General features: G+C 35.0%; 1 protein-coding gene across 1 annotated transcript; it reads right to left on the minus strand.

Annotated features, from left to right (window-relative positions):
* Nucleotides 1-870: 870 nt before the first annotated feature.
* Nucleotides 871-27,832, minus strand: LOC105220161 (probable aconitate hydratase, mitochondrial). Its single transcript, XM_054226419.1, has 6 exons — nucleotides 27,630-27,832; nucleotides 18,257-18,988; nucleotides 12,648-13,375; nucleotides 2,104-2,275; nucleotides 1,361-1,864; nucleotides 871-1,299 (listed from the first exon to the last, which is right to left on the minus strand). The coding sequence occupies exons 1-6, from the start codon at nucleotides 27,660-27,662 to the stop codon at nucleotides 1,111-1,113; spliced, it is 2,358 nt and encodes a 785-aa protein (XP_054082394.1). The 5' UTR covers nucleotides 27,663-27,832; the 3' UTR covers nucleotides 871-1,110.

The raw sequence follows: 27,832 nt of genomic DNA on the forward strand, positions 1-27,832 counted from the left end.
TTATAAATTGTAGTTTTGAGTTAAGCAATATATATATTGCGATGATGGAGCACATGAGTTCCATTCATACATCAGATTACATTGGAAATTCTTCTTTGTTGCTTATTAGTTTTGTAGTATTTTGCTCTTCTACACTTATGTTAAATTGTTGTTGTTGACATTCCCTTGGCCTTGGTAGCGCTCCCTCCCGCGGAGTTGATCAATTGATGGATTTAAAATGTGGCCAACAAGTATGAAAATGCTTTGTTTGATATACCGAATTATTCTTCAAATCTATTTGAAAATACACAAAATATAGAAAACATAACAAATAACAAAATTTGAATTCTTAGCGCACTTCTCAAGTGGAAGAACCAAAGGATTGGTACGATCTCTAATTAGCCTTGGAATTAATGCGACATTCAAGCTTTCCTTCCCCCCTCATGAAAAACATTAGTTCTTTTTTATATTTTGATTCAAATATATTTTTGTTCACGTATTTGTATTTTTAACTGCACAAATTGTCGCTAACATTTGAACAATGCTGCCAAATACTCTAAAAATAATTGCCAAACATGTAAACTCAGGGCTGTTATCTTCGTATTCTAGGCAACTGAGGCAAATAGCTTATCTAAATATGAAATCTAGTCTCAGTAGCCGAGGAAACTACACTGGCGGCTATTCTTCAGTAGCGCTACACAATTGGGGTGTAAATTTCAACTGAAATGAAATCGTAATAAGGCGTGTTAACCAACGCCAGAAATTAGCCTTTTTATACATACATATTTATATACAACTAGGAGGGATCTTTATTAAGAACTGGCACTTACAAAAATTAAATGGATTTTACATAATTGGTTATTACTTCAGTCACTAAATAAAATTACATAGTTCACCTGCATTATTTTATTTATTGAACCAAGCTCCAATTTTTAGATCTATAACACAAATTTAATAAACTTATGCGAGCAGAAAAAGGCTTAAATTAAAACAACAATGTATTATTTACTAAAGTAGTAACTTGACTTCAAAAATATATACAGGCACCAACAAATCTCCATTATTATACTATATAATTGGATAGTCTTTATATTAACAGAATTAGAAAAAGTTTGATGATTTTTGATTTGGTTATTTTGCGATCTCTTTCATGCGATTAAGAGCGCTACCAGCTTTGAACCAACCAATTTGTAAATCATTTAGAGTATGATTCAGTTTAATTTTATCGATTTTGTCGCCAGTTTTAATTTCGCAATCAATTTGTTTTCCTGGTGCTATTTCATTTAGCCCGAGCAAGGAAATTTTGCTTTCTGGTTTAATCTACAATCATAAAAACAAAAAAATTAATTTTTCGCAAAAAAATTTTTTTTTTCACAAATACCTTATCGTAATCAGCTGCATTTGCAAATGTCAAAGGTAACAAACCCTGCTTTTTAAGATTTGTTTCGTGAATGCGGGCAAAAGATTTAACTATGATTGCTCTACCGCCAAGATGTCGGGGTTCTAGAGCGGCATGTTCGCGTGATGAACCTTCTCCATAATTTTCATCCCCGATTGCTACCCATTTAATTCCATTTGCCTTGTAATCTCGTGCAACGTCGGGCACACCTCCCCATTCCCCGGTCCGCTGATTTTTTATTTTATTCATTTCGTTATTTTCAGAATTGACAGCTCCTATAAACATATTATTTGAGATGTTGTCTAAATGTCCTCTGTATTTCAGCCAAGGTCCAGCAGCAGAAATGTGATCTGTTGTACATTTTCCTTTTACTTTAATAAGAATTGTCATGTCTTCCAAGTCTTTGCCATTCCATTTGTCAAAAGGATCTAAAAGTTGCAGGCGTTGACTCTTTGGATCCACGTCCACTTTAACAGAATCGCCACTCTGAAAGAGAAGTGCATGCATATATATAACTTGTTATTATTTTAATTGGTTCAGTATAATTGGATTAATAAAGTTATATCGCATAGAGAAATTTATTTAATCTATTTAATCAAGGTATTAATCAATATTACGTATTTTTGGTGGTTAAAAAAAAGTTTTAATAAAACCATAATTTCAAAAAATGTGCCTGTACTTATCACATCACGTATTTATACACTAGTGGATATTACAATATTTACCTTTGGTGGTGCATCAAACGTGTCCATTCCGGGGTCAAAACCCTTCGAAGGTAATTCATCACCAAATGGAGCACTCAGTTTGAATTTTTTACCATCCGATCCAGTTAGTTCATCGGTTAATGGATTAAAGTCTAATCGCCCCGCGATTGATAAAGCAGTGACTAATTCTGGGCTAAAATATCCAAAAAGTAGTATATATTTTGCAATATGCAAAAATGAGTATATATTACGTAAAAATATCACTAAAAGTTGACATAGATACAAATCATAAAATATAGGTAGAAATATTAAGGTTATGGATGGAGGGACTTTTCATATTCCATTATCTACTGTATAAAGCATGTACAATAGGTAACTCTTCTAACCTCATTTCCGGCATTCAAATTTTGTATAATTAATTTCTTCTAAACTTCATTTGTATGTTGGTAACAACACAGAGATATATTTTTTAATTCGAGTTGTTTAATTTGAAAAAATTATTTATTTTTCATTGGTTTCAATTTCTTTGGATCATTTTACGAATTCTTACACAAATTTAAGATAATTGCTTTACACAACGATGGGATTTAATTTACAGCCCTAAAAATGTAAAAATTTGCAATCATTATTTTTTTAAAAACCATTTATTTACTTGAAAATAGTTCTTTCGCACTTTTGTCTGAAGTTATTATGATACTTAAGCCGGGTAAACCACTACATGATGTCACATCTTATAGGCCAATATCGCTGCTGCCAGCTCTATCGAAAGTCTTCGAGAATGTTCTCATAAAGAGGCTCAAATCAATAATAGATTGAAAACACCTTATACAAGTACACCAGTTCGGCTTTCGTTGTTGTTGCATAAATCTAGTTGTCGTCGAAATCATCTAACGGGAGGCCCAGGAAACGTGCTGTTTCGACAGGGTTGGACCAAAGGGAAAAAGGTGTTAGATGAGTAGGGTTCGTTAGGCATGCAAAGAAGTGGTTAGTATCATGCGGGACATGTATTTTGTATGTAGGGGTTCAGTCTGGATAAGTAGGAGTTTAACCTGCTACAATATCCAGATCGAAGTTGTTAAAGGTTACACTGGTTTCACGTGGCAACTCAATCTCTTCGTCTGCTATAGATGGTAGATAAGTAGGAGTTTAGCCTGCTACAATATCCAGATCGAAGTTGCGCAAGGGTCACTCAGGTTTCACGTGGCAACTCGATCTCTTCGTCTGCTGGTGGTTTGGTTCCAAGGACGCCATTCACTGGGAGTCAATGACTGGTGCTGCGTAATTTACGACCGGACGGCCGATAGCCTTGTAATTGGCCAGCAACGTTTCTTTGCCCTTTCCCCAAGTGCTACCGGCTAGCGACTGGAGGATTTTGTTGCGGCTCTGTACTTTAGTGACTATCGCGGTCGTGTGTGGAGTGAAGGAGTGCAGACTGTCAAATGTGACTCCCAAACCTTGGGATTGTTCACTATCGGAATTGGTGTGCCATCCACGTGAATATTAAGACTAAGTCTGTACTCCTTCGTCCAGTTGGTAAAAAGGGTCGCCGTGGATTTAGTGGGTGCGAGTGCCAGGCTCCACGCAGAGAAGAAACGAGAAAGTTCGAGGAGGTAGCTGTTCACTTTCGAACACATGTCATCGATGCCAGTGCCGACGTCATTATCGTACAATCATCTGCGTAGGAGGTAACAGAAATTTTAAAAGTGATTAGCGACAAGTTAAGTACCTTGGCGAGATATTCTACTCCCGTTGAACCAAGGTGTTTTAACATTAAAGAATTGATTCCGTCAGGGCCGATGGCTTTGGAGGTCTTGGGTCTTTCTGATGACCTCCTGAACCTCCCCACTGGTGAAAACAAGTTGCGCGCCGTTGTTTCGCAATTTGCGCAGCCGTCTGGTGACACGTCTTTTAGCCTTGTCAACCGATGGGTGCAGTGTAAATTGTCGGCTAAAATAGCTCGCGCACCTCTCTGGGTCCGAGGAAGCATGGCTACCGAATTGAATTTCAACCCGGTCGTCATGCTTCCTCGGGTTTGACAGGGATTTGACGGTTGACCAGAGTTTATAGTTGTTTACCAGTTGTCGAATCTCTAAATTGAGATCCCTTATGCGGGGATTACAGGGATCGACCTGGCGTAAAGAGTCAAGCTCATTTGCTAAAACTGCCGCTTCAGCCGGGAAATTAGGGTGATCACCTTGCGGAATTGACGTTCGCCAACGATTACGTCCGTAGGAATGGGAAGAGCGGCGAAGGCATTCTCGGTGCATTCTGTGAAGCCGGCCCAGTTAGCTTTATTAAAGTTGACATAAGTGCGGTTGTCCGCAAAATAATGTCGGGAGGTTTTTCAATCGAGATAATGATGGTCTGATGCAAGAGTTAGCATAGGTCGCCAGGTTATGCAGTTTATCAGACCACCGCTAGCAATGGTGATGTCTGGCGAGCTGCTGCAAGTACTCATAATTCTGGTAGGGGCTTCGTCATTAATTGTGCAGAATGTCGAGTCGTCTATTTGTTCTCCCAGCTCCGTCCCTCTCCGATCATTTTTGACAGGCAAGAATGCCAAAGATCGTGATGAGCATTAAAGTCGCCAAGTACCAGTCAGTTTTCACCACGAAGTAGCGCACTAATATTCGGGTGATATCCTGTTGGGCAACTTGTAACTGGGGGGATGTATATATTAAATATTTCGAGCTCGACATCACCAGACCGGACAGCTATACCCTGACATTATAGATTGTGTCCCTGCGGTCGATGTCACCTTCGATAAGACGATATTGCACGGTGTTGTGCAGTATGAATGCTAGGCCACCACCACTATCTCGCTCGCGATCTTTACGGAAAACGTTGAAACCTGCACAACTCAGAAGATCTGAATGGCTGTTTAACTTGGTTTCTTGGACCGCAGCTATTGATATGCCTTCCCGAGTCATAAAATCAACTATCTCTTCGATCTTGCTCAGGAGTCCGTTGCAGTTAAATTGGAACAGTCGGGTGTGCCTTGGTGTTGCTTTCGTGACCCTGGGACTGAGGGAGTGATGTACAAGTGGAGGTTGTAGCAGCTGTGTTACCCACAAAGGAAAATGTCGCACTTCGGTGTTGTTTGGCGACTCCTATATGTTATGGATAAAAAGAACGTTTGTTCGGCGGCCTTCTTAGACGTGTCTCACGATTTTAATAGAGTTTGTCATTTGGGTCTACTGCTGAAATTGAAATGCATGTTATCTAAACAATATTGCGAAATAATTGTTTCCTACCAAAAAATAGATACATTCGCATAAAACAAGAGGATGCATACTTAAAGTTGCAACCCGTAGAAGCGGGTGTTCCCCAGGGAAGCGTGTTGGGGCCAATGCTTTACTTGTTTTTTACAAGTGATATCCCCACTGACTCAAGTTATGTGACAGCGACATTTGCAGATGACACAGCCCTGTTAGCAGCAGGAGAGTCAACTTCAGTATCTACCCTTCGAGTGCAAACAGCAGTCAATGCAATTACTAAATGGGCTTCCAAGTGGCGCATTAAATTATATAAATGGTACTTCTATACCACATCACAATAATACTAAGTACTAGGAATCACCCTAGATCCTAAGCTTCGCTGGATCTTGATTAAAAATTTGCTAAGTTGTATCATCTAGTCGTTAGGAGATCCACGCTTTCAATCGAAAACAAGCTGTTTATATATAATCAAGTACTAAAGCCAATTTGGGCCTATGGAGCTCAACTATGGGGTTGTTGCCTGCATTCAGCGCTTCCAAACTAAGGTACTAAGAAGTAAAGTTAATACTCCTTGGTATGTTATATCTGCTGACATTCACCGTAATCTTGAATTCAGTAGTAAACGAAATAACCAAACTTGCAAAGACTCACGAAATGAGGCTTATACAGCATGTAAATGAAGAGGCATCCAGACTCATCGAAACTGCTGAACGAGAAAACCGACTGAAACGTAGGAGGCCTTCAGACTTAGCAAGGCAACTGGAGCAGCAAATGAATTCCTCTAACATTTAGCTTTTAAATATTATTTCCAACTTATTAGAATTGAATTTTTAGTATTTAATCATTGTATACTAGGTACAATTGTAATATTAAAAAAAAATATATATAAAATAAAATTGAATTTCATATATCGTCACATTGACTATAAACGAAGCAAATAAACAGTTTATCAGGCTTATCCACCATGAAGTAAAATTGTCCAAAACAAAACTGTGAAGCAAATCCAGTTGCTTCCGCAGATTTCCGACGAAAAAATGTTAAATGTTTAATGAAATGTCCTTTGACCTATAAGTGGGCGACGCCACGCCCATTATCAATTAAAAAAAAATTGAGTGCAGCTTTCTTCTGCAATTTCTTTTGTAAAATTTAGTGTTCCTAATATTTTCTTTAGTAAGAAAACGCGCAGGAAAGTAACTGCAGAAAGTTTGGTGTATATATCTTTTTTGGTTTGCGAGATATTTACAAAAAACCTAATTGGGGGAGGGCCACGACGATTTAAAAAACAATACATCCAAATATGCCCCTCCCTAATATGATTCTTTATACCAATTTTTACTTTATAGTTATGACACTTTATAGGTTTTCGGTTTTCGCCATTTAGTGGGCGTGGCAATTTCGCCCATAACTACCCTCCCACAGTCCCAAGGAACATGTGCACCAAGTTTCATTAAGATATCTTAATTTTTACTATAGTTATCCGTTGCACGGACAGACGAACAGACTGACATCCGGGTTTGAACTCGTTTCGCCATCGTGATCATTTTGATATATATAATCCTATATCTAACTCATTTAGTTTTATGACTTACAAACAACCGTTATGTAAACGAAACTATAAATCTCTCTTAGAAACAGTTTGCTAGTGTATAATAAATGATCAAGCATATGTGAGCATGTAAATAAAATTTAAAGAACCATACGCAAGTCAAACAAATGATGAGTGCTCTCAGAGAGCAGGAGTGCAAGACGAATAGTATTATAATTCTCTTAGCGCCATAGAGTATACGATATATTTGAGTAATCCGTCTTTAGCCAATACAAAAAAACTGGATGCTTTTTCCACCTGAGAACATATAGTTACGTATAGCTGTCCGTGCGAAAGGCTCGGTGAACCGAAATGTGATCGTTGAATTCAATTGGAACTTCTGTAGGAATCAAAGGGATTCCTGGCAGCATTACATTTTTACCTCGGAACTCGCAATTCAAAATATTGTCTTCGATAATGTTTTCAACTTCAATTGGAAATGGTTCGGTGGCATGGCCAGCATGAACTCAAAACTCTATTGGTACAGCTTCATTGGCAACGCAAACAGTATGGATAGAGTCGTATGATACAAATTTCCCTGACAATAACCTCTTTATCTTAGAATTTAATCCCTTGATCTCTGAGATTAAAATAGTGAGGTACTTCTGAAGATCGCGTCAACATGACTACACAATTCAAAAAATTTTGTTATAGTAATTTTTGTGTGGATTTATAGCACGATCAATTGCTGTTCTGTTCATAAAAAATAGCGCTGGCCGGTATCGATATGGCCAACTATATGGATAAATGCTGGATCCCGTTCATGAATTGCGCAACCGAATGTACGAGAGGGAGCTTCATTGGAGCTGATATACCGGCGACGAACAAATGTAATAATTCAAACAATAATTGATCAGTACTTAATACACATAGGGAGATATACACCCCGATTCACTTGAATTGGTATCTATATATTATTCTAAGACAAGGCGCTTATTTCCAGAGATCTACAAAACGTACAGAGACAAATAATACATCAAATTAAAGTGTGCGATCTGAAACTTTGCACAAATTTTACAGATTTTAAATTCATTAAACCACTTTTGATATATTTGCGTTTAAAGTTCTTCAATTTTTACATTAAGCTAATATAAGCAGCGCTTCTACAGAAAAGAGCATATATGTAAGAGAACGAATAATTACAAATGTTTCTGTCATTTGCTTTCGTTACATACATACCCACATACGCGAAGGCGCAAGTGCGAAATCTAACAACAACAATGTTGCCTGCTCGGTAGCAAAATGACAGTAAGAGATGCTAAGTCCACTTTCACACAGGCAACTTCTGTTGCTAATTCTCGGGCGATTCTCTTTTGCTGTCGCCCCTTGCGTTCACACGAGCAATTCTTGTTCGACAACTCTGTTCGTGTGTTTCTGTCATTCTCTTTCATATAATTTTCTCAACTTCTTGTACGCATCGTTTCCAAGCAAAAAAATATATTTAATTAACTAATTTTTATCGTTATTCTCAATTTTCTAGCACATTTTAAATATATTATGCATATTTCTATATGTATTTGCAATTACATACAAAATTAAATGATTAAACTCAAATTTTTAAATATATTGTAAACATTAATTTAAAAATGTGTGCAAATGCAACACTGTTACGTAGCAGCGAACTGTTACGAATAAGAACACAAAGCGTGTTGCCTGAACACAGCAGACTCGGCGCGATTCTCCTCTCCTCGTCGCCCCCCTCTCCTATAAAACTAAGAATTGCCGCGACAAAAATTGCCCGTGTGAAAGGGGTCTAAGAGAATGTTTGCTTTGGCATGTGCAGTGCGTAGTTGTATGAATTGTACATACATATGGGACATACATACATATGCATGCGCTAAGGCGCTATCTACGATTTGACATGCGCTCTCTTCTATGTTGTATATTCGTACGTATATGTATGTACGAACTAAGGAACACTGCGCTTTGACATGTGCACTCTACTTTGTTTTATACATACTCTACATAAATACTTACAAATATATATGGGCGAAGACGCAAGTGAAAAATATAACAGAAATATTGTTGTCGGCGTTATTTTGATTAGAAGTGTTATTGCGTTAGGTAAGCTTTAAGTCAGTTCAGTTTTCTTCCAAAAGTCAAGGCGGCTATTACCAGCGAATACATACATACTACATCGAATTTCAGTGCAGATTCAGATTAATTATTAAAAATAAAATGCCAAACCAAAGGCGAATTAGACGAAAAATGAGTTTAACAGGTCGAAGAGAAGAGGTGAATGTTATAGAATTTTTAATTGTTAATGTATGTATGTATATGAATTGACCTGTTTTATTAGAGCCGTAGTCATACAGGATCTATGGCAAGTTATTTCAAAGCTGCCCTAAACTCCGTAGTTCTTCCGGAGTATAGTTCGCTTGGGGGTTTGACTAACATATGTGTACACTGTAAAGCAAAACATTTCAGAAGTGAAAAGGTACCTATACTTTTCATTGTTTTATATTCGTAATGTATGTATATACATACATAATTATTGTCTTAATATTTGGTTGAAATTGTTACTAGGTAAGAAATGGCTTTACGACATGTTGTCATGGCGGAAAAGTTAAACTTCAAGAATTACGTATACCTGAGTTTTTGAAAGCTGTGTTAGAAAATGATTTGAGCTCTTGGCGGGGACACTATTTGGAGAATATTCGGCAACTATTTAGCTTTTGCTTTTGCATCATTCGAAGCGAAAATTGCGGAGCCTACAGGGCGCGGACCATATTGCTTCCGAATACATGGATCAATATATCATAGGGTAGGTCCATTGCATGCAGATCATCCTTCAGAATCCTCCTACGCCCAGCTGTTTATTCTTGACACGGATCAAGCAACTGATATAAGGGCACAACATAATTCAAACTGCGATAGATATTTGCTGAGAGAAATCCACGAAATGCTTTCAAATATTAACCCCTTGGCAAATGAGTATAAGCATATGGCGCAGGTTGAACGCGAAGAGGAACAGAGGGCCAGAGAAGAAAATCGCAATGCTCGCCGAATTAGCATGCTACTTTTTAACAGCGCTGATCGACGTTATAATTTGCCAAACTGCTCAGAAATTGCGGCCGTTTTCACAACAGAGGATGGTGAACCACCTGGAAATCGAAATTTGCGAATATTTTCACGGAAATCTGATATGCAGAATTTATTATTTGTCTCAACACTACATAGGTTGTGTGATCCATTAGTATATCCGCTTTTGTTTCCTTATGGCGAGTCAGGATATGATGAAACTCTTCTGCATGAACAGGGTCATCGAACGGAATGTAGATTTAAATTAACCCAACTGCAGTTTGTTGCTTACCGTATGGCGATAAGAGAAGGTTTCAGCTTGCTTCATGTGTCAGGTAAACTTTGGCAACAGTATTTAGTTGACCAATATGTCAGAATTGAAGGAGCACGTCTGGCATTTCTGCGAACTCATCAGAAAGAGCTACGTGTTGAAACATATGCTGGTTTGCATGACTACTTAATGCGTGGTGCAAAAATGGAAAGTGTTCGTCCTGGTCGTATAGTTGTACTTCCTTCAAAAGTTTTGTTGGCTCCCCTCGAAATATGAACATGCATTACCAAGATGCTATGGCTATGGTCAAGGGAAACAAATTTTATTGCCCCGTATAAATTTACAGCCCAGCGAATCAACACTTCCTTTTATTTTAAAGCGTCGCCAATTTCCAATAATTGTAGCATTCGCAATAACAATAAACAAATCTCAAGGGCAGACTCTAGCAAGAGTTGGTGTTTTCCTCAAGGAGGATTGTTTTACGCATGGCCAGCTGTATGTCGCATTGAGTCGAGTACGATCTTCTCAAGATATCAAAGTTACGACTTACGACCAAAATAAAACCACTACGAATGTAGTTTTCCATGAAGTACTTGAATAAATTGAGTTTTTATAAAAAAAAAAAATTGTTTACTTTTTTCATTTTAAATAACGGAGTCCCCCGATTATCGGGGGTTATTACTAGTATATTTTATTTTTAAGTTACGAGCCTATATCTCTTCATGTAGACACCGCATAATCCGAATATAAGGTATATGGGGCTACAGGAAATATTGACACAATTTTGGCACAGAGGTACTATACAGAGGTAGGAAAACATATCCTCTGAATTTCTTTCGAATATCTGTGAGATTTATTGATGATTTCGATAAAAAAAATTCCTCAAGCCCTGAAGTGCACATGTTCGGTATTTGGGACCTTGAAATAGTCCGATTTCGGTGATTTTAAAAAGGTTGATGTCACACAAGAAACGCAATATAATTTCGAGTGCAGCTCTTCTGTTCTATCTTTATCATAAAATTTAACGTTTCTAGTGGTTTTCTTTACTGAATTAAAGCATTTTAAGTAGTTTTCAACATAACCTTTGTAATGGAGATAGGCGTGGTTATCTGATTTCATCCATTTTAAGGCCTTTTCCGAGTGCGACTCTTTGTACCAAATTTTACTTTCATGGCACTTTATATGTTTTTTTCATTTTGCGGGCGTGGTCCGATTTTCGACATTTGCAATACCAACCTTCTCATGGTGACAAGACATATTTGGTGGAAATGAGCTGCATTGAGATTAAAAACAAAACTGAAAAAAGGGCACGGACCAATTTTTGATCAAAAACTGATGTTACCGATGGAAGATGGGCGAGAACGGTGAAGTCCATCTGATTCGATCATTTTACATTATATACCTAAAGGACCAATTAAGATAATGGAACAAAATTTTATACAAACACTGTATTTGAGATGTGAGAATGTGATCATTTAAAATGTATCGAAATCGGACAACAAAATTTTAAGGCCCCAGTAATAAATTCGAATGTCAAAATGGGTGAAATCGGGCTAAACCTTAACCTAGATTCCATATACATATATTTTAAAACATCCAGTAGGCTTTATACCGTATATATCGATTAATATTTGTGATATCTTAGCAAAATTATGTGAACGTATAATAAATCGATTTCATATAGATTACTATATACAGACGTATTCGAAATAATAAGAACAACCAAAGTGAACAAATACATCGACGAATAATTTTTTTGTAAAAGATTTTTGGTAAAACTTTTTTTCGACAAACATTTGTATAAAGATGGAGTTTTTAAAAATAATAAAACTTTGTTAATATATGTACATTTACTTTTTTACAGCGTTTTTAATTGCGTTGAGTCAGAAATAGGTTGTTCGAAAAAATAAGAACAAAATCAAGTAGGCGGTTTATCTTCTGACATACACAAATTCCAATAACAATCTAATAATCTCATCTTAACACAAATTTGATCGTGTTTAAAGTTAAAATTTTTGTTAATCCTTTAAAAATGGAAATATTTCTCATTTTTCTATGAATCTGAGGGAAGTTATTAAAAATTGATTGTGGTAAAGAATAGATTGTCTATTTAAGGTAATTCATGGTATTTTCGAACTGAATAATGTTGAACTGCAAAGCAACAAAAAACGCTGTAAAAATTTAAACCTATATATATTAACAATGTTATATTTTTTAAAAACTCTATACTTATACAAATGTTGTTGAAAAAAAGTTTTAATAAAAATGTTGTTTATGCTCACTTTGGTTGTTCTTATTATTTCGAACACATCTTTATATATAAACAATCTATTTTTTCTAGTTGACTTCATACCGAATGACCGATATAATAACGTGGGTTGACCAAATATAATTTCGTGAAACAAATTATCTATGCACCAATATTTAAAATAAAGTAAATATTATCTAAAATTTGCACTTTATTACTCACCTGGTGACAAATGAGTGGGTTGCAGGATTAGCGTCATTTCGGCCAGTGAAGTTGCGGTTGTATGATGTAACAATTGTATTTTTCTCCCCTTTCTTTACATCCTTACGATCCCACTGTCCAATGCAAGGTCCACACGCATTTGCTAAAACAGTACCACCAAATTTTTCAAAAACTTCTCCGATACCATCCCTCTCTATGGTTGCACGAATTTGCTCAGATCCTGGAGTAACGTTAAATGGTATTTTCGACTTCAGTCCATGACTCATTGCATCTTTTGCAATATTTGCACAACGACCCATATCTTCATATGATGAATTAGTACATGAACCAATAAGGCCTACTTTAATATCTAATGGGTAACCATTTTGCTTAGCATTTACACCCAGTTTACTTATTGGATGAGCCAAGTCAGGGGTAAATGGACCATTAACATGGGGTTCCAATTTATCTAGATTAATCTGAATTAATTCATCATATTCGCAATTGCCATCAGGTGCAAAAAGTTTTGTTTTATATTTATTTGCTTCGTCTGCGATACTACTTCTGCCAGTGGACTTCAGATACTTCGCCATACGATCGTTAAAAGGGAATACTGATGTGGTGGCTCCAATCTCTGCCCCCATATTACAAATTGTTGCCATACCAGTACAAGATATTGAATCAACGCCATTACCATGATATTCTATTATAGCACCAGTGCCACCTTTCACAGTAAGAATATCTGCTACCTAAAATAAAAACAAACATAATGACATGTTTTATTAACATTCAAATTTAAACCATGCCTCACGTGGCGAAATAGTGAAGCTAAATTTCTTTAATTGGGGTACAGAAATTCCATTCGGAATCTATAAAAACACAAAATTTTATGTACCACCTTTTGTAAAATAGCTATAATGCGGCTATATTATTTAACACAAAATGAAATAGTTAACCCTCTACCGCATACAACGCCATATATGGTTTTGGGATTTGTTGCATTTGGCTTTGCGCTAGCAAAGTGATGTAGCGGAAAAAATTTGTAACGGTAGTTTCCTTTGCACAATTCTTTGTTGATATTTCAGATAGATAGGTTTTGCTTGTTGTTTTCGTTTATTTTGTGAAGGTGTCTCACATGAGTAACGCTAACTGCCTTCCCTAAATAAAAGCGGCAGCGGTAAAAAACTGTCAAAAAATTCTCATGCCCATACAATTTGTATGGCGCATACCTAAATAACGCGACGGTGACGCTGAGCGGTTGAAATTTTCTATTTTGACAGAGCGTTCCGAAGTAAAGATGGCTGCGAAAAGGGAAGTTTCTCCGTTCAATAAAATTTCACAACAACAATTCAAGTCAACATTTTGATATTTGACCTAAAGTTGCTGCTTTTATTTAGGGATGGCGCATCGACGTTAACGCTGAGCGGAAAAAAAACGTTCCGCCAACGCTTTTATTTAGGGAAGGCAGTTAGTGTATTTCGCGATGTTTTGGACAAAGTTTTTATTATAAAAATTGGGACTTTTCTCGGAGAAAAAATTATTATTCGAAGGAAAAACATAGTGTTCACACAATAAAAATACAAACCGATTGGAAGGTAAGTACTATAGGCACGCTTTTGTGCAAAATTGACAAAGCCATATATGGCCTTTCATGCAGTACATACTATTTTGTCTTTCATGCATTTTGGAAGGAATTGAAAAAGTTGGGGAGAGGCAGCATGGTGGAGAAGGTAACTAAAATCGACGGGGTCAAACTTGGCCTCGTTTCTTGGTTTGACAATAAGATAGTAAATATTCTTTCAACTTTCGTTGGAAGCCAACCTATATCCATAAAGACACGTTTTAGTAAAAAAGAGAAAAAAGTATATTAAAATTCATTCACCACAGTCTGTCGACGTTTACAATAATTTTATGGGCGGCGTAGACTTGCTTGATTCACTACTTTTTCTTTATAGAATTCAGTTACGCACTAAGGATTGGTACAAAAAGATTTTTTTCCACATGATTAATATGTGCTTTGTAAATTCTTGGATCTTGTGGCGCCGTAAGTCAGGGGAATTAATGCCGTTATTTAATTTCAAACTTGCAGTGAGCGAACATCTTTGCAAGGTAGGAAAATCCCGAAAACGAGGGCGTCCAATTGCATCGGTATCAAACTCTTCATCTCCGACAACAAGCAGAGAAGGCACCAAAAAGAGTAAGCGTTCAAGACTTTCCTTTGAATTCTATACGTACCGACTGTATTGGACACTTTCCGACCATCACAATCAAACAAGCATCACAAAATGAGATTGTGTTAATGTGCTTACTGTGGGACAAAGCGAATCAACGATCAGAAATATTCAGTCTGCTTGCAGAGGTTGAGCGAGCAAATCGGTGCCGCACGATTACAAAAAACGAATGTGTTCGAGCTAAATAATAAATGTAAAAAATTAATGGTATTTTATATTTAGTAGAAATTGTATTAAATTGTAAAATATTTTACAAAGAAAATTTTTTTTTATTTCATACATAAAATATATAATATCAACATGCTTAGCACAGTACATACAGTAGAAAACCTTATTCGTGGGGAATTCTTGGTGGTAAGATACCCGCCATCTTGGAAAAACGCAGTGCTGTATATATTGAGTACTTCATTTTAGTAAAACTTTAGTCATAAAATAGCAAATATTATGTATATAGCTGTCTTATATAAAGCGAAATTATTTATTTATACTATATTTCAATTATCGAAGATTTTAACATCAATGTGTGCCATATTATTGCAAAAAAAATATTAAATGTAGATGAGATATTTCATAAGTGGTGAGAATAAAATACAGCTCTCATACAAGTACTTCTCTGTGGTACGTTATTTTTGGCCACATTTATTTAAACTTAACTGGCACAAAATTAGCAAAAAGTCCAATTTTGCTAGTTTTTACATAAATTATTACAAACAATTATATTTAAAATACTTTGAATTGCAAAGCTTGAAATGATACGTGGTTGCCTCCTTATTAAACATTTTTAAAACAAAATATGTCATGATCCTATTGAATAGGCATTTTAAACCATCGGGTATAAGGTAACAAGAATCAAAATCGTCATTTAATACTAATACAAGTTTTTTTTATGAAATTTATAAAAAGTTCAAGAGCTTTTACTAAGTTTGACGAATCCAACACTTTTTATTTTGTAAAAGTATAGGCGTCTTCAGAGATCTACCCTTTCTCGAATAATGTTAAAGACAGCAAACAATTGTGCATTTTAAAATATTCATTATACATATAACCATATAAATATGAAAATGAATTTTTCTGAAGGAAATCGTTTTCAATTATGTATATCAATTTCCATATAATGTCTAATAGATTGCTGACTATCTATGGAAGACATTGCCAATGCTTGAAAAGTTTGCCTAGAACTATCTTGAACCAGACAAGCATACTCTTTCAAGGTTATTTAGTGAAAATTATTCAAATTGTTTAATAGTAATATTAAATCTTTTAAAATTTGAAAGCGCCAAATACAGTGTCACCAACCCAGGGATGTATTTATTTTAATACAATATTTAAAAATTAGATGAATCGCGTTATACACTGTACATAAAATATAACTAACTTATCAATAAATAACATTTAATACCACCATAAAATTTAATAAATATATGAAATAATTTAAAATAATTCCAATAATAATAAAAAAATTTATTTTATATAATAATTATTTAAGTACTGTTCATCGGACTTTAAAAGTTTTGTGAAGATTAAATGCTAGCACAACACCCTAATTACCATCAATTGTAGCAAGAAAAGCGTAGCACACAACCCAAGTACGCCTCGGTGGTGTGTTAAAAGATGAAAATTAATGTAAACAAAAAAAGGTTTTCTACTGTATATACTGAGATGCTTAGTCAACTGCTGATTGCAGACTGATTTTATCGTCGTTTATTTATCGTATTGTCCCATCGTATGTGGTCGTTTTACGCTCTTCGCTTGTGCGTGTTTAGCTCAAACTACATAGCTCGCGTATGCGAATGCGAAAGCGAAAAAATGCGCTTGACTGCGTATATATCGAGCAACTCCATAAATGCGCTTTTGAATGCGTTGACAGCTGTATACAAGGTGATACACATACACACTTTTTATTTGCGAGTTTGAAATCGAACTAAATATATGGACGGCGATTTTAAATTTTTATTGATTTTTATAATCAGTGTACATAAAAAACCTCGAATTAAGCAACGGAAGGAAAATTTAAACTTCTACCTTGTTTATTATAACTTCATCCCCCCTAATCTTAAAAAAATTAATTTAAATATTTGATAAATTTATTATTAATAAATATTATATTTTCTAAAATACTTATATTGTATCGAAGAAAACGAGCTTAAATAATTAAAACATATTCTTAAGAATGTGAAGGTTGCTGTGTCAGCGCACGAAAGTTGAAAATTTTCAACTTCTGTGCGTCTTCGAATCCGAGTTCGAAATTCGGAGCGTTGGATGCGAAAACATGCGAAAGCTATGTAGCTCATCTCATAAGAACATGTGTATTCAACTCAACTGTCAAACGTTCGCATTCGCATTCGCGAGCTATGTAGTAGCTGCTTTAGTGACAATCGGTGTGTTTACGTATACGATCACTTACGCTCCTTTAGCACATGCTAAGCCTTTGCCCATGCCTGGTCATGTTGCACGAATGAACGAAAGCACACCAGCTTTGGAAGCGAAAATCTGTGCCCCGACCCAATCAGACTGGGGGTACTTACATACATATTTATAAAAGAGCTCAGCTAAACTCAGAATTTTTAAAAAGAAATATAATAGTATCGATTTTTAAGTTAAGTATGCAGAAATGTGCGCAATTACATCGTCCATATTGTATAAAAATTACATTCTGATGCGTTGAAAAATAAACCGTGAAATAAGAATGTGACGTTATTCAACTTGTTATATTCCATTATTTTTTAACTACAACAACGACACATTTCAGTATTGCCAGAATTAGTCATGATTTTTTTTTCAGAAATAACGACATATTTTGTTGGTTGGTTTTCTTTTCAGAAATAGAATCATATTTTGTGTTAGAACGATATTTGTGAAAAGGGAAAAAATGTTTCATGTTTTGGAGTCATAAGTTAAATGTGTCGTTATTCCTGAAAAAGCAACATGAAACATTTTTTTCCCTTTTCACAAATATCGTTCTAACACAAAATATGTCGCTCTTTCTGAAAACACTACCAACTTCACTTATGACTGCGAAATAAGTTAAATGTGTCGTTATTCCTGAAAAAAGCAACATAAAAAATGTGTTTCCCATTTCACAAATATCGTTGATTTATATTTTTCATAAATAACGACATAAATCAAAAGAGGTCACGTTTATGCCTACGTTAAAGCGTGAGTACACTCTTTTTAGTCCACTTATGATCAGCTTTTTATTAAATATATTACATGTCTCTAGTTTATTCAATAAACTTATGGCGTTTTTCTATATTTGCTAACTATAATAAAGAGTCAATTGAGTTGTAACAATATTCATGTAAATGAGCGATATACTCTAATAATTTATGTGAGAGAGATTAATAAAGCAATCGGATATTGAGTGTTATTTATAAATATATATTGCACATACTTGCTTACCTTTAATATAATATCCTTGGGAGAGGTCCATCCACTGATTTTCCCTGTTAAATTAACTCCGATTACCTTTGGACACTTTAATTCCCAAGGAATATCAGCCATCACATCAACAGCATCTGCGCCTCCTACGCCAATACAAAGTCCTCCAAGACCACCTCCATTTGGAGTGTGCGAGTCAGTCCCAATCATTAAAAGTCCAGGAAAAGCATAATTCTCCAAAATAATTTGATGTATAATTCCACTTCCAGGTTTCCAAAAACCAAGACCGTATTTAGCACATGCTGACGCTAAAAATTTGTATACTTCCTTGTTAAGATCCTTTGCTCTAGCTAAGTCCTCTTTTCCACCAGTCTGAGCTTCAATTAAATGGTCACAATGTACAGTCGATGGTACCGCCACCCTTTTTAGACCAGATGATATGAATTGTAACAGCGCCATTTGAGCAGTAGCATCTTGCATAGCTACCCGATCTGGTCTAAGACGTAAGTACGAAGTTCCCCTCTCAATATCCTGATTTTTCGGGTCGTCCAAATGGGAGTACAAAATTTTTTCAGAAAGTGTTAGGGGGCGGTTAAGGCGATCGGACACAACGTTTAAGGTATTGGTGAGCTTCTCATATGGGAGAAAAACATCAGAATCAAATTTTGACAAAGCCACTTTTGAAGCTACATAAATTGATGAGTGAAATTTTCTGGAATGAATACTGGGAGCATATTGGCCGATTTTACGCACCTATAAAAAGACAAAGCTTGATTTAAACAAAAATCGTTTTTGGAAAGATACTTATATAATATATTCTATATACCAAATAAAAATAATAAATTAAAAGTATAGAATTAAAGTAGAAAAAAATGCATTGAGTGAAATACTTTCCCTAATCTCACAGTATCAAGTACCAAGAGTGGAAATTATTTTTCAACACCATGGTTTTTGCTAAACTTTTTGGTTTGCGAATATGATGGTTTAAGAGCGTGTAAACGAACTGTCTTTAGTAGCGTTGTATCTACCAAAAACTTTTTATTCGGTCAATCCTACAATGTTACTAGAAGATATAGAACATCAAAGTTATGGAAAATTAAACATAGTGATGTCCACTTACCGTTACTGTTTTTGTACATTTCAAAACACCCACAACCACCAGAGGGAATCGCTAAAACAACAAAGCGCTGATACATTATTGAAACCATATGAAAATTCCTATTTGATGCAAAAATTATTCAAAAAGAACGCACTCGTTGCAAAATCCTTCAGATATGGTTTCTAAGATGAGGCAACGCTCACCTTTCTCATAATTGTAAATACACCAGTTATATACACCAGAGTGTGAGAAGTGATTTAAAAAAAAACTTAAATTTCCTCGAAAACGCTTGGGACATCCAAATAGCACAATTTACACAAATTAAAAAAAAAAATGTAAAGCTAAAAAATATGTACTTATTTGGTGTCACAATAAAAATACATTTTTAGTACTTGATACTGTACCCTTAATTTTCAAATAAAGCCTGTTATGCTTTCTACAAACTTCCATTATCTCTCGAATGAAATGGATGCCCAATTTTCTTTAACACTTCCTCATAAATCCTCATGCTGGTAATTCCAAATTAAATTTTCTATTGAGTTCGAGATGAGAGCTATGCACTGATCAATCCAAAAAAATTATTTATTTTGTCATACACCAATACTTTGTGTCCTTCTTTTTGTGGCCAAGGCCGTTATCCTGAATAGACGTCTTCCTACAGTCTCCCGTGATATATATAATAACTAAGGGAGTATTACTGACCAGGCACTCAATAACTGGTATCGACTGAAAGTGAGGGTACCCATTTTATACCAGTCTCGAGCGCGTAGTTTGCGAGCACTAACTGCCAGAGTGAATCGTCACTTCACCGTAGTAATAGATCCACTGCTACCTTTTTAGCAGCCACTTGCGCTTTAAAAACACTAAAATAGTCATGAAGCGCTTTGAAGCCTCCACTACAAAAGATCCCTCCCAATATTAATTCGTCATTTTACGAGTTCTCGACATGAAGTGCTTTATGCTTTATTCACATGAAGTTTACAATGAGGCTGATTTGTTGTATTTGAGAATGTTTCTTTTATCATTATACTAACTGGCCCAGGGGAGAAGTTTCTTCCGCCTTAGAGGCAGATTTTTGATCTTATTGAGTCCATTTTCATACATTGATTAGGATAATAAAAAAATAAAGTATTTTAATGATCCTTTATAAGCTATGTATTTTGCTGCATGGGTTGCATGGTTAGTGAAGCACCTTGTAACTTATAAACAGACCTTTTTCATTTTATAATCAGGCGCAATAACAAATAACGCAGAAGGCCTTCTGTCCCGTTAACATGCCACATACATATAATTGACCATTGGAAAAAAATGAATTTTATAAATTCAAACCAAATACTTTCAAGAAGTAACCTTCCTATTTGTTAACGGTCCGGTCATAGATAATGCAAGACAAATCTGAAATTTAAGTTGTTTAAACTCAAACGGCAAATCGGTTCTTCACCTTCGAAATTTCCTTTGAGTATCATGGCATAGATCACATTGTTCATAAATTTTTTTGTACCACTAAACGCGTTCAGTTAGCCAGTTTTAGTTGGTTTAAGTTTGTAAGCATGACTACTTCGTAGCCAATTTTAAGTGGTAAATTGTTCGATGGTAAGAAAGACTCAAACATTTAATTTTATTGTCGTAAATTAGTATGAAACTTTTATAATAAATCATCAGACAACTACTAACTGATTGGTCTTTCGGAAGTTGGTCTAAAGATTGGAAATAAAATGTTCACTGATTACAATTAGGTTGACTTGGACCAATTATGTACTACAACAGTTTTATTTGGTGTCTTTAAACACGTTCTCGCAATTTCTTTTGGACTGTGGTTTAGTTTTCTTCAATCGTACATATTTGAAATCCATTACGTAAAGTAAAGAGATCAGAATTTCAATATATAACACTGAATAAGGTGATTAAAAACACGGTTCCAAGGTATAAAAAAAGGTACTGGTATATCTGCTACCATATAAAACTTTTTCGACGGGTTTCTGAATATAATATTTCTTGAAAAACATTAACACCGAAAAGAGTGAGAAATCTATTTACTTCCCCAATTTTGTATAATCAATCACAGACAACATTAAGTTTGTTGTCATTTGTGCATATTTTCATTTTCATCATGATTCAATTATACAAGGTTTGGTAAGTAGTAACAGCTAAGATTTGACACTGGGTTACAAAAGGTTGTATTTGCGAAGGAAAGAAAAAAGGGAAAAAATTATTCGCTTTTTTTGTGAACGTAGTTAAAAATATATTTTAAGTAGTGTAAAATATACTACTATTCTCGATCCAAAATTAATAAGTACTATGAAAATATGTCCGATTTTCTTCTAATAATGGTTTGAATTTTTATTTTTCGTATAGGTAAGACGCGTCCAGTGCTAATATAATTAATATCTATTTAATATTAATAGTTATAGAAAATAGAATATTTAAAATTGTTCTCTATGAAACAAACATTTAATTTTATTTTCGGAAATTAGTATCAACAATTTATAATAATTTATCAGACACCTACGGACAGATTAGTCTGGCAGAAGTTGACCTTCACATTATGCTTTCGCTTCAATTGAAGCGCTAGGAAGATTCTAACAATGGATAAATAACGTTGATTGATTACATAATTTTTCATCGAGAGACTTACAAAAAGAACCCAATTTCCTTCTGTGAAATAAACAATTGTGAAAACAAAGAAGTACGATTTACGATAGTTAAATAGCAAACATTAAGGTTGACTTGGACCTATTTAACTATATTAGTTATCTCCTACAAATACTATTTTTAACACGTTGGCTGCCAATGTATCACCGGTGATCACAAAAAAACCCTACCCCCAGGTGCCAGTGTATCACCGGTGATCACAGCAAAAAACTACTCCCAGGTGCCAATGTATCACCGGTGATACACGCCTAGGCCTGTAGAATTTAGGGGCTGGGGCCTTAACGGAAGGAGTTTTAAGAAAGACGTAAGTTAAATTTAAAAGAAAAAATATTTAATTTCATAGTAAAACACAACTTAAAAAAATAATACTCAATTATAAATAGGAAACTGCAATTCATTCCTGTAAACAAAAAAAATTATATAAATTCAATGTATTTGCTGAAAATGATTGAGGCATAAGAATGGAGACCGAGGACATTGTCCGCAGTATGTGGATACAAGTTTGGCCTTCTTCCTTGCAACTGACGTAGAGGTTGCAGTCTTCAGTTCAGAATAGCAGCCTCCGCAGCGATATCACTTTCGCCTTCCGTCCTTTGTTACTTCCACTGATGTTGTCAAAATGTGCTTGCCTTGAGGAGATGTTCGCGAAACTGGTGTGCTACCTCTTCCACTTAAATTTAGAATTATATTTTGCCGAATGTCAGATATTTTCATATTGGAATTACTTTCGTTATACAAAATATATTTCGTTTTTCAAAGTCGCTTCGGTGGCAGGCGAATCCCATTCTGTCGTAGTTCCCGTCTGATGTTCATCTACGATATTACTAAAACTCACATCTTGGTCTTCTAGGAAACTGTCATCACTCGATGTATCACTGCTGGAATCTGGGATGTACGATTCTTCATCTGGACTAAAATCTTGGGGTCGGCTTTAGTATACTATCCCAGGCTTTCGGTAATAAAATGGGTATCGTTGGAAAGAGGAGGTTCTCCAGATTAAGAATATATATACATATAGCTGCAGCTGACTTATAGTTTTCGAGATATTCGCACTTAAAGTTGGAAAAAATGCTACTTTTATCTTGAATTTTCACAATATATACTGAATATTTTATTAATATTCTGCACTTATTTTACACTTAGACTTCACCACATTGTTCCTGCATATTTATTTTATAAAAATTATGACGAAAATGGCTGTAAATAAATATTTAACATTTTACACAAATCTTCGTTTAAAAAATAGCAAAAAGGGTTGCAGGTTGACAAGTAATCAGTGTTGCCACATCAAATATTTCGCAAAAATCAAAAGAATAAAAATAAACAGAAAAAAGAAGGATTATACCCCAAACCAAACCATAATGGTGTTATGACTAATGCAAAGTCTTTCGGTATTACCTTTTCTTTGATAACACCCGGTGATTGCCCGACCAGGGTTATTTTTTTGAAGCGCGGCCGAAGGCCGCCAATGCGGAAAGTAGTTCTACACTAAAGAATATTTCAATTCCCCCTCTTTGATAACTCCCGGTGTTGGCTCGACCAGGGTTATTTTTTTGAAGCGCGGCCGAAGGCCGCCAATGCGGAAAGTAGTTCTACACGAAAGAGTATTTCAATTCCCCCTCTTTGATAACTCCCGGTGTTGGCTCGACCAGGGTTATTTTTTTGAAGCGCGGCCGAAGGCCGCCAATGTGGAAAGTATTTCTACACGAAAGAACTTTTCATTTCCCTTACTTATAGTGCATAGAGTGAATATCATAAACTTTCTTATATTATCTTTATATAATCTTTTTATAGGGCATTTGTTTTCTGCATTTTGGGTATTTATTTATTTTGGTTCTTCTCATTCGTTTGCAAAATATCTGATATGGCAACACTTATTACTTGTCAAGCTGCAACCCTTTTTGTTATTGTTGAAATTAAGAGATTTGTGTAAAATGTTAAATACTTATTTACAGCTATTTTCGTGATAAATTTTATAAAATAAATATGCAGAAACAATGTGGTGAAGTGTAAGTGTAAAATAAGTGCAGAATAGTAATAAAATATTCAGTATATATTGTGAAAATTCAAGATAAAAGTAGCACTTTTTTCAACTTTAAGTGCGAATACCTCGAAAACTATAAGTCAGCTGCAGCTATATGTATATATATTCTTAATCTGGAGAACCTCCTCTTTCTAACGATACCTATTTTATTACCGAAAGCCTGGGATAGTATACTAAAGTTTCCCCAAATCTTGTACACTATCACTGGAATCTTCTGCTGATTCCAACACCTCCCGTATTTCCTCCGAATTCATAACTTCACAACTTCACTTCACTTTCTCACTGAATACTTGAACTGTTTGCTATGAACTCTAGCTTTACACTGATTTCCATTTCGCAATGTGATCACCGGTGATACACATTGAAAAAATTAATAACAGTTAAAAAAACAAGTAAGGAAGGGCTAAGTTCGGGTGTAACCGAACATTTTATACTCTCGCAATTTATTTATTTAACTTTATTTATATTACGAGTATATAATTAATATTCGTCATATATATTGTATAAAGTCCATTGAAAATGGCAAACCATAATATTAGGTTAGAAGCACCGAGGTCCTCGTCTTCGATATATGGGGCCTTAAAAACCTTACGAGTATATAATTAATATTCGTCATATATATTGTATAAAGTCCATTGAAAGTTGGGAACCATAATATTAGGTTAGCAGCACCGAGGTCCTCGTGTTCGATATATGGGGCCTTAAAAACCTACGGTCCGATTTAGGCGTTTTTAGGATGGGGCTGCCACACTATAAACATAATATTTGTGCAAAGTTCTGCACCGATATCTTCACTAGTGCTTACTTTATATATTGTAAAGTAAACGATTCAGATCGACTTCAAAGTTCTGGTATATGGGAAGTAGGCGTGGTTATGAAGTGATTTGGCCTATTTTCACAACATATTATTGGGATGTAAGGAAACTATTACAAACCAAGTTTCATTGAAATAGGTCGAGTAGTTCCTGAGATATGGTTTTTGACCCATAAGTGGGCGACGCCACGACCACTTTCCATTTTGTAAAAAAATCTGAGTGCAGCTTCCATCTGCCAATTCTTATGTGAAATTTAGTGTTTCTGACGTTATTCGTTGGTGAGTTAACCCACTTTTAGTACTTTTCAACCTAACCTTTGTATGGGAGGTGGGCGTGGTTATTATCCGATTTCTTTCATTTTTGGACTGTATTAAGATGTGACTAAAAAAAAGACTGCAGAAAGTTTGGTTTATATAGCTTTATTAGTTTGCGAGATATGTACAAAAAACCTATTTGGGGGCAGAGCCACGCCCACCTCCCCAAAAAAATTACATCCAAATATGCCCCTTCATAGTGTGATCCTTCATAAAAGAAATAAAATTTGTTCCATAGCTTTATTTATGGCTTAGTTATGGCTCTTTATGTGTTTTCGGTTTTCGCCATTTTGTGGGCGTGGCAGTGGTCCGATTTTGCTCATTTTCGAAAGCAACCTTCCTATGTTGCCCGGAAATAAGTGTTCCAAGTTTCATTAAGATATCTTAATGTTTACTCAAGTTACAGCTTGCACAGACGGACGGACGGACGGACGGACAGACAGACATTCGGATTTGAACTCCACTCTTCACCCTGATCACTTTGGTATATATAACCCAATATCTAACTCGTTTAGTTTTGGGTGTTACAAACAACCGTTATGTGAACGAAACTATAATACTCTCTTAGCAACTTTGTTGCGAGATTTTAAAAACAGCAAGTGTTCACCGGTGATCACAGCAAAAAAACATTCTCAAACGCGTAGGGAGCATGACTTTTATTCATGGTAAAAAAATCCCGTTGTAACTCAAAGCACAACATGTATTATTTTGCTTGGCAACTGGGAGTAGTTTTTTGCTGTGATCACCGTGTTACACTGGCACCTGGGGGTAGTTTTTTGTTGTGATCACCGGTGATACATTGACAGCCAACGTGTTAAACACGTTCTTGCTATATGCCCTTTTAACTTTCTTAATATTGTATTCATCAGTTTTCTGCCTTCTATTTGAAATTAACTCGCTGTCACATTGGTCTTTGTCAGAGTCCATCCTGGACCATCGACTGGAATTTCTTTGGACTATAGATTAGTTTTATTAGTTTTTCTGGAATCGGACATGTTTTAAATTCATTAAGTCAATTAAGGAGATGAGCATCTCGATATATGCAATTAAATAAGAATAATACCGAAGCGGGTAAAAGATTTTTTACTAAAACATTTCATCAAAAAAATTTTCCGTTTGCGCAATGTAAAAATCAAATGTCAATAAAAGAATTCGAAAAAAACAGATATAAATGAAACAGTATTGCCTACCCCTTGTATTGGTAAAATCTGGTATTATATACAAGATTTTAAAACACTTTGTCAAAATATTTCGTAAAAAAACATTAGTGTTTTGCTAACGCAGAAGGGTTGTCAAAAAAGAGTGAGAAAGCTGTTTACTTATCAAACCTTTTATAATTGAATCATGCATTTTCATCATGCAACATTATTATGTTTGTTTATTTTTTTTAATCAAATGGATGTTGTGATTGATATTTTTTTCGGTTTTCAGTTTTGTTTTCAATTTTATGAAAAGAAAGCCTACTCAAATGTTTTGAACAATAAATTTGTATTTTATATCGAATGGCAATGTCAATTGCGTTTTTTATACCACAGAACGTGAATAGTCTCGTCACTAATATGGAATAAAAAAGTATCCTATGGCCTGCCCCCGGTGCTAAGCTACCTCCAAACCAAATTTAAGCCAAATCAGTTCAGCCGTTTTTCAGTTATAAAGACTTGAACTAACACGACTCTGTTTTATATATATAGATGATCGCGATTGATCTTTCTTAACCATCATTAAAAACACTCAAAAGATTGCAAAAATAACAGCGATTATTATGATTGGCTGAGGATAAACAAAAATTACCTTTTCACTCGCTCAGATATGGACACTTGTGACTATTACTGAGAGAACATAATGCTAATGGCACATCAAGAATAGGTACTCAATAAAATATTTATATATATTTGTCCAAGTCAGATTTTCCAATATAAAACAAGAATATAAAATAACTGAGCACAAGATTTAGTGTATGAAACAATTAATAAGATACCAAATACTGTTACAACTGCATTTTTTCTATTAAGTACGAGTACGTTTCCTTAACCATTGCTGATAAAACATTTTTTGCAGCTTATGTACTTTATAATACGATAATTTATATCAAAAGATGAGATAATTTAGGCGTCTTATGTAAATCAAAAATAGACCTATATATTAAATTAAGTTCGTAACTTCAGAGGATTTCATAATAAAAAAATTATTGATACCTTAAAGCATTACCCTAATCTTTACGTTGTATTCCTAGTTTAATGTAACAAATTTCGTTACAAACTTCTACAAAATTTCCAAAACAAGGTTATTTTCTTGGTTAGATAATCATATCCTTTGAGGTTAGGGGTATTAACGCAAATCTATACGTGGTGCGTATAATAGTAATATAAAGTACAATTTCCGAAATTAAAAAAGTTAATTATTTTGCTTTTAATTTTAAAACATAAATAATAAAAATATTTATTCGTTATATTATATTAAATAAACTTACCCTATTATTTAAACTTCGCAAACATTGGGCCATTTTATTTTCGTTTTATTCAGGTATATAGAATTAATCACTTTAAAGATGTAAAATATGGGTAAACGGGTTTCACATAGATTCCCTCCACACAAAAACAATCCCCCAAGAAGTACTTCAAACAGCCGAAGTGAACTATTCAAAATATACCAACTTAATACAAATAGATATGA

The sequence above is a fragment of the Zeugodacus cucurbitae genome, chromosome 3 (genome assembly GCF_028554725.1).
Source record: "Zeugodacus cucurbitae isolate PBARC_wt_2022May chromosome 3, idZeuCucr1.2, whole genome shotgun sequence".
Classification (NCBI taxonomy): Eukaryota; Metazoa; Arthropoda; class Insecta; order Diptera; family Tephritidae; genus Zeugodacus; species Zeugodacus cucurbitae.